General features: G+C 48.1%; 1 protein-coding gene across 4 annotated transcripts in view; it reads left to right on the top strand.

The window, feature by feature from the left end:
• Positions 1-14,272, top strand: part of LOC115084403 (citrate synthase, mitochondrial-like) — a 307,904-nt gene that overhangs the window by 226,934 nt on the left and 66,698 nt on the right. For all 4 annotated transcript variants that reach the window (XR_003854548.1, XM_029589235.1, XM_029589233.1 and 1 more), the window contains one exon: positions 1,873-2,082. Coding sequence is in view for 3 of the 4 variants with exons in the window: in XM_029589235.1 (XP_029445095.1) it covers positions 1,873-2,082 (210 nt within the window). In the remaining variant the exon portion in view is untranslated. The remainder of the gene's footprint in view (positions 1-1,872; positions 2,083-14,272) is intronic.

Genomic DNA, 14,272 nt, shown 5'->3' with positions numbered 1-14,272 from the left:
GCACACACAACATATCCCTTCCCTCCTCCCTATCTCTATTCTTGTCCCTACTCCTATTCTGCTTCCTCCTTCCACTCCTGCTCTCCTCCTCTCTTTCTTATCCTCACATCTCTCTTCCCCTCCCCATGCCTTCCATGCTCCATCCTTTCCAGCTCCTCACTCTTTCACTACTCTACACTCCTCCACCACTCCACTCTGCTCCTTACTCTGCATTCCTTCTCACTCTACACTCCTCTAACACTCCTCACTCCTCCACCACCACACAAAGACAAACTGACAAACAAGACAAACTAACAAAAACCTCCACACACAGATAAAGACAAGAGACAAAAGTAAAGATAAACAGATGAGAACACAAACAGGACAACTCACTCAGAAATTGCAAAGAACCTCCACTAAACTCCAACCATCTAAGAACTCACCTCCTCTCCTCTCTCACCCATACCTGATACACCCTCAAAGAGGCAGCTGCAGGAAGCCATTATATGTAAACAAGAAAATAATGCACCAGACATAAACTAATGTGTGACGCATAATGGGGTAGATTTTCAAACCGCGCGATTTGGCCTACTTTTGCTGGCGCATCAGGCGCAAGCAAAAGTACGCTGGATTTTAGTAGATACGCGCGGAGCCGCGCGTATCCGCTAAAATCCGGGATCGGCGCGCGCAAGGCTATGGATTCTGTATAGCCGGTGCGCACCGAGCCGCGCAGCCTACCTCCGTTCCCTCCGAGGCCGCTCCGAAATCGGAGCGGCCTCGGAGGGAACTTTCTTTTGCCCTCCCCTCACCTTCCCCTCCCTTCCCCTACCTAACCCACCCGCCCGGCCCTGTCTAAACCCCATCGTTACCTTTGTCGGGGGATTTACGCCTCCCAGAGGGAGGCGTAAATCCCCGCGCGCCAGCGGGCCGCTAGCGCGCCGGGACGCGACCTGGGGGCGGGTACGGAGGGCACGGCCACGCCCCCGGACCGCCCCGGGCCGTAACCACACCCCCATACCCGCCCCCAAAACGCTGCCGAAACGCCCCCCTCGGAGAACCCCAGGACTTACGCGAGTCCCGGGGCTCTGCGCGCGCCGGTAGGCCTATGTAAAATAGGCTCACCGGCGCGCAGGGCCGTGCTCGCCTAAATCCGCCCGGATTTGGGCGGATTTAGGCGAGCAGGGCTCTTAAAATCCGCCCCAAAATGAAGAGCGAAACGATAATGCGGCACTTGATGTAATAAAGTATCGTGAGTTACAAAACGTACGTACTTGATGCAGTATATCAGTAATTTTCCTAATATGCCCATTTTTTTTGTGCAGATGCTAACATGCCATATTTCTGCTTTATTTATAGCATTTTGATGAATCTAGGCCTAAGTTAGCTGGATAAGTTAGACCTTCTATGGAGCAGGTATAAAGTTAGCTGAAAATCCAGTTAGCTTTTGGTAGCTAGCTATATTCAGCGGTGCAGCTGTGCCACTAAATATCTCAGCTAAGTTATCCAGATATGTTTAGCTGGCTAACTAACCCAGCTGAATAGTGGCAGAATATCTACCTTTTTATGTTTTATTATTATCTTGTGAACTGCTTTGATATGTTTTTGAATGGTGATGTATCAAATTTAAATAAATTAAAACTAAACTAAACTAAAATGTATTGCTTAGCCATATAAGGAGGATTCTGCCTTAAGACTGTAAGTTACAGATATGTTGTAAGAACCAGATCCAAATGCGTGTTCACTTTCTTTCCTGATTCTACTCTGAAACTTGCAGACATGTTAATTTTATCCCCAAAGTTACTTCTGATGATCTGTTACAAGATCCACCATTTGCTATAGTGAATTCACAAATGTTGAAGATATTTCCTGCTAATCACTTTTATTTTCTTTCAGGTTGTTCCTGGTTATGGCCATGCAGTATTAAGGAAGACTGATCCTCGTTACACCTGCCAGCGAGAATTTGCTCTGAAGCATTTACCTAATGATCCCCTCTTTCAGCTTGTGTCAAAATTATATGAAATTGTTCCTAATATTTTGTTAGAACAGGGGAAAGCCAAGAATCCATGGCCTAACGTTGATGCCCACAGTGGAGTATTACTGCAGGTGAGAGAAGAATCATAGCAGCAAATTGTTATTCCATTCATATTTGAACAATATAAGCCTAGAACTTTGTATTTAAATTTTAAGGTGAAAATAATATTTGAGTATGACTCGGTCGGGAAATAAAGTGGTTCTTAAGGTGATGATTCACTCCCAGTTGGGAATTAGAAAAAAAACCTCCGGCAGTTATGCTGCCAAAGATGGAATAAAAATAATCATATCCTGAGGTTTAAAAATTGCTGCACTGTAACTTTCTCCTTAATTGATGACTAGCTCTTATAGTCATAAAGATCTAACGCTGGTTCCTTAGATAAATAAGTATACTTTCCTTTTTATCTGAACATTCAGTATTCAGCCCTGCAATATATTCTTGACTTGACAGCTCACAACTAGTATTCAACACAGGACTTTTAAGGGCGGGGCCAGCAGGAATTGGAACCGCTAAGGAATCCTTCTACTTCATCCTGCTAAACCAGTCCAGGCAACACACCCAGCCCCCCACCAGCAGATGGAGGCAGAGAACACTGTTTTTCCAGAAAGATATCATTGCAACTACTTAGGAGTGATGCAGCTCAGAGAAAACCAGTATTTTCTGCCTCCAGCAGATGGTAGAATGTGGTAGTGCAGCAGTTCAGCGGTGGATCTCATCTCTGATCAGACTTTGGACCAGGCCACTGGCTCTGGCCAGCAGTGCTATCCCTCATTGTATGTTCCCAGACCCAGAGAGGACTAGGCAGAGTTCTTGGGGAGGAAGTTTCTCTGTATTAAAAAAAATAAAATAAGAAGGAGCCACTTTTTCTGTTTGGGCTCATGGGACCTGAGAGGAAACTCCTCTGGTATCCATCCATCCCCAACTCCATCGATGCCAAAACTAGAAAAATATAAAAACCAAAAACAATTTTTAGAAAAGAGAATGCAGAGTGTGGGGCCGAGCAGCCCTTTCGGTACTGGAAGTCACGGTCGACCTTTCCTCATAGCACTGAGTTCCTGTGAGGCTGAGCTGCCTTTGAGTGCTCTAGGAAGGCCTGATGGAGAAGCCAGATCATGGCTGCAGATGCGGCACATGTGGGGTCTGACATGCCACTGGGGAAAAGGAATTTCTGTGCTTAGCCTGTGTTCGCTCATGAGAAATCCTGGGGGGAACGTTGCACATGGCTGTTGCAGGAGCCAATGCCATCTCTTCCTGCAAGCAGGCACAGGTGGTTTTGGAGTCTCCAGAGGGCCCTGGCATGCATGGCTGAGACAATAGCCATTCTGTTTTCAGTTCCTGCATATCCTGGCCTTCTTCTAACGGACCCCAACTAAGAAACACAAAATCCCCAAAAAAGTCCTATATGCCCCAATATCCAAATACAGAAGAATGGGAACCACCACACTATGTCAGTAAAAGCGCGCACAAATTAATTAATAACAATGGAACATAATAAAGGGTATCAGCAAGTCGGGAAACTAGTGTAAGCCCACCCCTTGGGTGGTTGCCCGGACTTCTCAATCATTCACCAGAAGAGAGTAGAAAAGTGTTCAAGGTAACGAAAGATATTTTATATAATTTTGAATTGCAAGTCACTTCACCCAGTGTTCAACAGACCTAGCGTAAAGGTAAACAAAAACGCGGGTGATCCTACCAAAGCGTGCTGAATCACAAAAGAATCCTTCGTTGTCAGATAAGTCCCCCCTAATGCAGGGAAACCGAAATGCCAGCTGACGTCGGGGGTTTTTGCTTTGCCTGCTACAGAGTCGCTTTATCTGAACGCTGCATTTCAATTGAGAGTTTATGTTTACCTTTACGCTAAATTTGTTGAACACTGGGCAATGTGACATGCAATTTAAAATTATATAAAAATAGCTTTCATTCTCACAGGACAAGCAGGATGGTTGTCCATACAAATGGGTGACATCGAGGATGGAGCCCAGCCACGGAAAACTTCTGTCAAAGTTTCTGGAACTTTGACTGGCCCCTACTGGGCATGCCCAGCACGGCACCAACCCTGCAGCCAGCAGGGGTCCCCCTTCAGTCTTCTTTTTTCCGCGCAGAAGTAGCCACCGGTTAAGGAGCTCTTACCACATTCCTGACAGGAATTTCTTCTCGAACTTCTTTGAAGTAAAATTCGCCCCACAGGGGTCACCCCTCTATCTAAATTTAGCCTGCGGTACTTCGGTAAGTTTTTTTTGCCGTTTTTCGCCGATTACTGTCGAGTTCGGCCCTCGCGGCCTGCTGGCCGTCGACCGTCCCGCGGCTAAATTTTTGGTCAATGGCCATGGCGTCGGGGTTCCGTCGGTGCCCAGATTGTACGCGCACCATGTCTATCACAGACCTCACAGAGTCTGTGTATTATGTTTAGGGAGTGAGCATGATGTCCTGACTTGCACCAAATGTGCCCTTATGACACCAAAAGGTCGCAAAGCCAGAATGGAGAAGATGGGACTCCTGTTCCATGCTCACACTCCGACGCCGTCCATCACATCGACGTCCTCGGAACTGGCACCGTCGAAGTCCTTCCATCGTCGGCAACTTCCCGTTAACTGTCTGCCATCGACGTCTCCATGACCATCGACTCCCGTCCCTTCCCCCGAGGATCGTGGGGATCGGAGGGAAAAGCATCGTCATCGACATCGCAAGTCTCGGACCGTCGAGGAATCGAAGTCATCAACCTCGGTACCGTCCGAGCCTCCACCGAAGAAGTCTCGATCAGAAGCGGCATCGTCCACTTCTGTTTCTGAGACACCGAGGCAACCCTCACCCCATCGGGGTTTGGGAGCCGCGATTCCACCGGTGACGGTGGTCCCTCCGGCTCAGCCTCCCTCTTCCGCGGAGCCGGGTATTGTTACCCCAGGTCTCCAGGAAGAACTGGACCGGCTGGTCCAGGAGGCCATCGACAAAGCGATGCAACGGTTCCAGACTCCTTCGGCACTGACTCCGGCACCGAGAGTGGAACCATTCACCGACCCGATTCCAGCAGCGCTGGCACCGCTGCTCGCCCGGATGGAAGCACTCATGGCCGCCCTTCCACCAGTGATACCTGGGTCACCGACAGCACCGGTGCGCTCCCCGATGCCAACTTCATCTGGTGCAGAAACACCGTATCAAATTCCTCCTTCAGGAGTGGTTCCATCGATGCCGTGTCGTCCCTCGCCACCAATACATTCCTCCGGGGCGATACGCGCATCGGCTCCATCGATGCCTTCGATGCCGGTACCGATGCCTCCAAAGGTATTTTCGATGCCCCCAGTGGTTCCTTCGGGTTTCTTGGAGCTTCGACCAGGACCTTCAGGTATCCAACCCCCTCGTGGTCCTACAGGTCAGCAACCTGACCCTTATGACACCTGGGGTGATGATACTTCCACAGATATCGATGATTTACCTTCACCATCCTCTCCTGCTGGAAGCAGAAAGCGTTCTCCCCCCGAGGACCTCTCTTTCACCAATTTTGTGAAGGAAATGTCGGAATTGGTCCCTTTTCAGCTTCAGTCAGAGCAAGATGACAGGCACCAAATGATGGAATTACTCCAATTTCTGGATGCCCCAAAAGTCATCACTTCCATTCCAATTCATCAGGTTTTTCTGGACCTTCTAATAAAGAATTGGGAAACTCCTGGATCTGTTGCTCCAGTAAACAAAAAAGCTGACTCTACTTACCTTGTACAGTCAGCACCTGGCTTTCAAAAACCTCAGCTAGACCACCACTCTGTTGTGGTAGAGTCAGCTCAAAAGAAAGCTAAAAGAATGAAGCCATACTCATCTATACCTCCTACTAAGGAGAACAAGTTCCTAGATAGTATAGGCAGAAGAGTATACCAAGGGGCCATGCTCATTTCCAGGATAGCTTCTTATCAGCTGTATATGACCCAATACAACAGGGTCATTTTTAAGCAGATACAAGAATTTTCAGATACCTTACCAGAACAATTCCAACAACACCTTCAAACCCTCGTACTTAAAGGATTTGAAGCTGGAAAGCATGAGATAGGAACATCTTATGACATCTTCGATGCTTCCACTAGACTATCTGCTACAGCCATCTCAGCAAGACGCTGGGCTTGGCTTAAGTCTTCTGACCTTCGCCCGGAGGTTCAGGACAGCCTCTCCGACCTGCCCTGTTTAGGGGATAATTTGTTTGGTGAGCAAATTCACCAAATAGTTGCTGAATTAAAGGATCATCACGAGACCCTTAAACAGCTCTCATCGATTCCTTCTGACTTCCCTTCTAAACAACCATTTAAGAGGGTACCTAAAAAGTAATTCTTCCGTCCACGGAAGTATTATCCCCCACACACCAAGTGTGTGGGGGATAATACGAGGCCGTATCAAAAGCCTCAGCCTCGCCAACCTCAAAAGCAAAAGCCCACAACAGCTCCGCAACCAGGCCCTGCGTCGGGGTTTTGACTTTCACTTAGAGAGCAGATGCCTAATCCCTCTACCAAACATACCAGAAGGAGGTCGACTAAGCCACTTTACAGAAAAATGGCATCGCATCACCACAGATCAATGGGTGCTAGCGATAATTGCACAGGGTTACCATCTAAACTTCCTAACCCTTCAGACTCTCCACCTCTGCAAGCGTGGAGACTTACCGACCACTCTGTTCTTCTAGAGCAGGAAGTTTCCCTTCTCCTCCAGTCCAACGCTATAGAACCCGTTCCTCTCTCGCAACAAGGACTAGGGTTCTATTCCAGGTACTTTCTGATCCCAAAAAAGTCAGGAGGACTTCGACCAATCCTGGACCTACGGGCCCTCAACAAACCTTCACAGAGAAAAGTTCAAGATGGTAACCCTGGGCTCGCTTCTCCCTCTGCTGCAGAGAGAGGACTGGCTCTGCTCTGTAGACCTCAAAGACGCTTATACCCACATTGCGATAACTCAGTCTCATCGCAAATACCTCCGATTTCTAGTAGGCCAAAACCACTATCAATACCGAGTGCTCCCATTTGGCCTAGCATCCGCACCACGAGTTTTTACCAAATGTCTCGTAGTGGTTGCAGCGTTCCTCAGGAAGGAAGGCGTCCATGTCTACCCCTTCTTGGACGATTGGTTGATCAGGGCCCCAACCCAGCAAATCGCTCGGTCTTCCCTGACCCTGACAATTCGAACTCTAATTTCTCTAGGATTTCTTGTCAACTACGAGAAATCCTACTTACTCCCATCTCAAACCTTATCCTTCATTGGAGCAGACTTGGACACCTTACAGGCAAAAGCCTTCCTTCCTCATCAACGTGTTCAAACCCTTGTGTCCCTACCTTGCCAGTTGCAGTCTCAACCCACAGCAACAGCTCGCCAATTTCTCATTCTGATGGGACACATGACCTCCTCAGTTTATGTGACTCCAATGGCCCGTCTGGCCATGAGAGTCATGCAATGGACTCTGAAATCACAATGGATCCAAGCCACTCAGCCTCTGTCGACCATTGTCCGCATTACCGATGCACTCCGTCTGTCTCTTGCCTGGTGGAAAAATAAATCCAACCTCCTCCAAGGCTTGCCCTTTCATCCACCAGATCCTCAAATAATTCTCACCACTGACGCTTCCAATGTCGGCTGGGGAGCCCATGTAAACAGTTTACAAACCCAAGGATTCTGGTCTCTAGAGGAAGCCAAACACCAGATAAATTTCCTGGAGCTTCGAGCAATCCGATACGCTCTCCGGGTTTTTCAAGATTGCCTATCAAATCACATAATCTTGACAACCAGGTGGCCATGTGGTACATCAACAAGCAGGGAGGCACATGCTCCTTCCTTCTCTGTCAGGAAACTGCACAGATTTGGGCAGAATCCCTCTCCCGTTCCATGTACCTCAGGGCCATCTACTTGCCGGGGGTAGAAAATGTCTTGGCAGACCAGCTGAGCCGTGTCTTCCAACCACACGAGTGGTCACTCAATCCCTTGGTAGCGACCTCTCTTTTCCAGAAATGGGGTTATCCCCACATAGACCTCTTTGCGTCCCCTCAGAACCACAAAGTGGCCAATTACTGCACTCTCATTCGGACTCAGCACTATCGGCCCAGGGATGCATTCTCCCTCCCGTGGACAACCGGTCTGCTTTATGCATTCCCTCCACTTCCTCTTCTGTCGAAGACTCTTGTGAAGCTACGTGAGGACAAGGGAACCATGATCCTGATAGCACCGCACTGGCCACGCCAAGTGTGGTTTCCCATACTCCAGGATCTCTCCATCCGCAGACACATTCCCCTGGGAAAGGACCCGCATCTGATCACTCAAAACGACGGATGCCTCCTCCATCCCAATCTCCAAACCTTGTCCCTGATGGCATGGATGTTGAAAGGTTAGTCCTTCAACTACTTAACCTATCAGATTCAGTTTCTCATGTCCTCATCGCTTCACGAAAGCCTTCCACAAGAAAATCTTACTCCTATAAATGGAAAAGGTACACATCATGGTGCACTTCTCAGTCCCTTGATCCCCTTTCCTGTCTAATTCCTAAATTTTTGGACTATCTTTGGCATTTGTCAGAATCAGGTCTAAAGACCTCTTCCATTAGAATGCATGTCAGTGCGGTAGCCGCCTTCCATAAAGGTATCGGGGGTGTCCCTATTTCAGTACAACCTCTTGTAACACGCTTTCTTAAAGGCTTGCTCCATTTGAAGCCACCTTTACGTCCTCCGGCCCCATCTTGGGACCTTAATCTGGTTCTTGGTCGCCTTATGAAATCACTCTTCGAACATCTTCACTCCTGTGACCTTAAATATCTCACATGGAAAGTTATTTTCCTTTTGGCTATCACTTCAGCTCGCAGGGTTAGTGAGTTACAGGCCCTAGTTACCTATCCGCCTTACACTAAACTCCTGCAGGACCGGGCGGTACTCCGCACTCACCCTAAATTCTTACCTAAGGTAGTTTCGGAGTTTCATATTAATCAATCCATCACACTACCTATTTTCTTTCCCAGGCCCCACTCCAACTCCGGGGAACAGACTCTGCATACCCTCGACTGTAAACGTGCTCTAGCTTTCTATCTAGACCGTACAGTTGCCCACAGGAAGCGCACTCAATTATTCGTCTCTTTCCATCCTAACAAGTAAGGGCAACCTGTGGGTAAGCAGGCTCTTTCCCCCTGGTTGGTGGACTGCATCTCTTTCTGCTAAGAGCAAGCTGGCAATCCCTTTCAAGACCGTGTTAAGGCACACTCTGTGAGGGCCATGGCGACTTCAGTAGCACACCTTCGATCGGTGCCGCTTCCTGACATCTGCAGGGCTGCTACCTGGAGTTCTCTCCATACCTTTGCAGCCCACTACTGTTTGGACAAAGCTGGAAGACAGGATTCCATCTTCGGCCAATCTGTCTTGCGTAACCTTTTTCCAACATGACGTACCAACACCCTTCCGCCTACCCGGTGGGGTGCGGATGTCCTCTACCAAATTTCACCCCAGTTGTTGTGCCTGTTGCACGCCGTTGGGTACTTTCGGTGCACGTTCGGACATCCTCAGCTCGGTACTCACCCATTTGTGAGGACAACCATCCTGTAGTCCTGTGAGAAAGCAAATGTTGCTTACCTGATATAACAGGTGTTCTCACAGGACAGCAGGATGTTAGTCCTCATGAAACCCGCCCGCCGCCCCGCGGTGTTGGGTTCGTTTTTCTTATTTTATTTTTCAGCACTGCCTGTAGCTTTGAAACAAGACTGAAGGGGGACCCCTGCTGGCTGCAGGGTTGGTGCTGTGCTGGGCATGCCCAGTAGGGGCCAGTCAAAGTTCCAGAAACTTTGACAGAAGTTTTCCGTGGTTGGGCTCCATCCTCGATGTCACCCATTTGTGAGGACTAACATCCTGCTGTCCTGTGAGAACACCTGTTATCCCAGGACAAGCAGGATGCTAGTCCTCACATATGGGTGACGTCAGTAACGGAGCCCTAGTGCGGGAAAACTTCTGTCAAAGTTTCTAGAAACTTTTGACTGGCAGCCTGAGGCTACTGGGCATGCTCAGCATGCCATGATATTCTCTGCCACAGGGGTCTCACTTCAGTCTTCGTTTTTCCGCGCAGCTGGACAGCAGCACGGATATCGGAGCCCTCTGAGTTACCTCAGTGTTACAATTCTAGTATATACTTCTCTCCATTAGGGGTCTCAAAAACTTTTTCCTATATCACCGGCTGGTGAATTATTTCGGTTTTTTCAAAAAAAAAAAAAAAACGAAATTCAATTTTCTGTCATCGACAGCCGTCGATGTCAAGATGTCCTCAGGGTTCAAAAAAATGCCCGAATTGTAACCGTACAATGTCGGTTACCGATCCGCACGAAGAGTGTGTTAGATGTCTCGGAGAAAAACATGACATTTCATCGTGTGAGAAATGTCAAGAGATGACGCCAAAAGGCCGTAAGCTCCGCCAGGAGAAGATCCAACAGCTATTCAGCTTACAACTGACTCCTTCTCCTGCTACTTCTTCGAAATCTTCGCTATCCGGAGTATCGAAAAAGGTACTGTTAAAAAAGCGCCGAACTGACGGTTCCGGAGATAAATCCTCCCCTACCCCGTCGACATCGTCGATACGTCCGGCCTAAACACAAACATCGCCACAGACACGCCCCGACCTCACTGTCGGCGCTTGACCGAGGAGAACCGTTACCAAAACGGCCTAAACTTACTATACCCTCGGTGCCTGAAGGGCCTACTCCGACGTCACTTCCGCAGCATACGGAGGCATCGACACTTCCACCGGTGGCACCACCTTCGTCGATGCCACAGGACTTCGCAGCCTACATAAAAGAGGCAGTTTTACAAGCGATTAAGGAACAACTACCGGCACCTCTGCCGATGCCGGTGACGTCCCCTTTAACATCGACTTCACCGATGATGGTACAATCAGTACCGAAGTCTCTTCCATCGACGGTGCCAGCGATTCCGGGACATTTCCCGATGCCGGGAGTTCTCCCGATGCCGGGACCTGTCTCGATGCCGGGTGCTCTCTTGATGCTGGGCACCATCCCGATGCCGGGCACGAGCCCGATGCCGGCCATTGCCTCGACAACGGAGGCTTACTCGACATCGGCCACCGGATCTATTCCACTCACTGCCATGTCGACAACAAACACAGCACCGCAAGGCTCCGTCCGGCTTCCGGATTCGTTCCTCCCTCCAGAGTGAATGACTGCATTCACCTCGATGCCCTCATCGATGCCTATTTTTTCATCCAGTATACCATCGATGCTTCCTGCTCGTTTTCATCAGGCATCGCCTTATACACCCACCATGGGTACCGAGCAGTCATCGAGAGACAAGACACCGATGTCAGCGATGACAAAGACAAACTCTACGATGCCGCTTTCCTCTATAGAGGATCCATCATCTGAAGCAAGATTATACTCAATACTTCAGAAGAAATATCAGGATCTTCTAGATTCTTTACCTTCAAACCCGGTGGAAGAGGAGGCTTCTCCACAAGAACCCATTCTAGGACCCTCTGGTGTACCTCCTCCACATCCAGCTAAAAAACCAGGTCCTCATACTCCAGAATATGATTCCTGGAGCGACACACAATCTGACACCTCAGAAACCTTCATGTCTGACCCGTCTCCTCCTCATCCAAGAAAGCAGTCTCCACCAGAAGACCTTACTTTCTCCTCTTTTATCCAAGAGATGGCCAACTCTATTCCATTTAAATTAGAATCTGAGCAGGATCTCCATCACCAAACTCTTGAGGTGCTACAATTCGTGGATCCCCCCAAGCAAGTCATGGCAATACCTATCCATGATATTCTTCTTCAACTTTAACAAAGAATGTGGGAACATCCTTGCTCTGTTTTTCCCATCAATAAAAGAATGGACTCCAACTATTTAGTCCAACCTGCACCGGGTTTCCAGAAATCCCAACTGTCGCATTCTTCTGTGGTGGTAGAATCAGCACAGAAAAAAGCAAAAAGATCAAGAGTGCACTCCTCTAATCCTCCAGGGAAGGATAATAGGTTCTTGGACACATTTGGAAGAAAGGTTTTTCAAGGTGCAATCCTCAATTCTAGAATTGCAGCCTACCAATTGTACATCACACAGTACCAAAGGAACCTCTGGAAGCAGATGGAGGAGTTCATACCATCCTTGCCCCAAGAATTCAGAGAGCCAGCACAACATCTCATTCAAAAAGCTTTTGAAGCCGGCAAGCATGAAGTAAGAGCCGCCTATGACTCATTTGAGACAGCCTCAAAGGTGGCAGCTTCTGGCATAAGTGCTCGCAGATGGACCTGGTTAAAAGCATCAGACTTCAGAACAGAGGTCCAAGAAAAGTTAGTAGACCTACCCTGTGCAGGGGATAACTTATTTGGCATAAAAGTTCAAGAAGCGGTCTCCCAACTAAAAGAGCATACGGAGACCTTAAGGCAGTTATCTTCCATGCCTCATGATACCACTACCCACGCTGTACGTCATACCCAGCGAAGGGATATTCGCAGGCCCTATTACCGTCCTAAAAGATACTATCCACCGGCAACAAGGCCTCGCCAACCAAGATCCCAGAACAGGCCACAACCTCGCCAACAAAGAACAACCAGACCTGCACCTGCTGCTCAAACAGGTCCCACAGCTGGTTTTTGAAAACATCTCCAGAGAACCCAGCCAATCTCTGAATCCTCACTCCCACTTACCGGTGGGGGGAAGATTATCCCATTTCTACAGCACATGGAAAACCATAACGACAGATCTATGGGTTCTTTCCATCATATTCCACGGCTACAAGCTCAATTTCCTAACAATACCTACAGAGCTTCAAGCACCTCTGATTCCTCCCAACAGAAATCACATTCCTCAACTTCAAATAGAATTATCCACCCTTCTGAAATCCAGGGCCATAGAGCCAGTGCCCCAGTCTCAGCAGGGCAGAGGATTCTACTCCCGATATTTCCTCATTCCAAAGAAATCAGGAGGCCTACGACCCATTCTAGACCTCAGAAATCTAAACAAATTTCTAAAAAAGGAAAAGTTCAGAATGGTTTCGCTAGGTACCATGCTTCCACTCCTTCAAAAGGAAGATTGGCTTTGTTCTCTGGATCTTCAAGATGCATATGCTCACATCCCAATATTTCCTCCTCATCGCAAATATTTTATTTATTTATTTATTTATTTATTTAACTTTGTATACCGACTTTCAAATTAATATCAAGGTGGTTAACAATATTAGAATTCGCAGTAGCAAAATTCACAAAAATCTGCGTTTCATGGTAGGTCATCAACATTTCCAATACAGAGTACTGCCCTTCGGACTCGCCTCTGCTCCCAGAGTATTCACAAAATGTCTGGCAGTAATAGCAGCACACTTACACAAACAAGGTGTTCATGTCTTCCCATATCTAGACGATTGGCTCATCAGGAATCAGTCTCAACAAGGAGCAATCAATTCTCTCAATCAAACCATTGCTGTACTTCACGCCATGGGATTTCTCATAAATTATCAAAAGTTCCACCTCACACCGTCTCACTTGCTCCAATTCATAGGAGCAGAGTTGAGCACCGTCCTTGCAAAGGCGTTTCTACCCGAGGATTGAGCAGAAACATTAGCCTTCCTAGCATGCTCGATTCTCTCAAGCACGCACACAACAGCTCATCGTATTCTAATTCTACTAGGCCACATGGCATCCACAGTTCATGTCACTCCTATGGCAAGACTAGCCATGAGAGTAACCCAATGGACATTACGGTCACAATGGATCCAAGCCATTCAACCACTACATTCTCCAATTCAGGTAACCCACCAACTACGCTCTTCGCTCCTTTAGTGGATCAACACGGACAACTTGCGCAAGGGCTTACCCTTCCAACAACCAGTTCCACAAATTACTTTAACTACAGATGCATCCACCTTGGGTTGGGGAGCTCACATAGACAATCTCCAAACTCAAGGAACGTGGACAAAACTCGAAGCAACATATCAAATCAATTTTTTGGAACTTCGAGCTATACGTTATGCACTGCATGCGTTCAAGGATTGTCTTTCACACAAGACTATTCTGATTCAAACAGACAATACAGTAGCCATGTGGTACATCAACAAACAGGGAGGTACGGGCTCGTATCTCCTGTGTCAGGAAGCTGCACAAATTTGGGGCTGGGCCCTGAATCACTCAATGTTCCTACGAGCCACTTATCTGGCAGGCATACACAATGTTGTAGCGGATCGACTCAGTCGTCAATTCCAACCACACGAATGGTCCCTGGATCCTGCAGTAGCGGCCAGGATATTCCAACGTTGGGGACAACC

This window comes from Rhinatrema bivittatum, chromosome 2 (assembly GCF_901001135.1).
Source record: "Rhinatrema bivittatum chromosome 2, aRhiBiv1.1, whole genome shotgun sequence".
Taxonomy (NCBI): domain Eukaryota; kingdom Metazoa; phylum Chordata; class Amphibia; order Gymnophiona; family Rhinatrematidae; genus Rhinatrema; species Rhinatrema bivittatum.
Note: the sequence above shows the minus strand (reverse complement) of the source record. Positions and strands in the feature narration are given on the sequence as shown.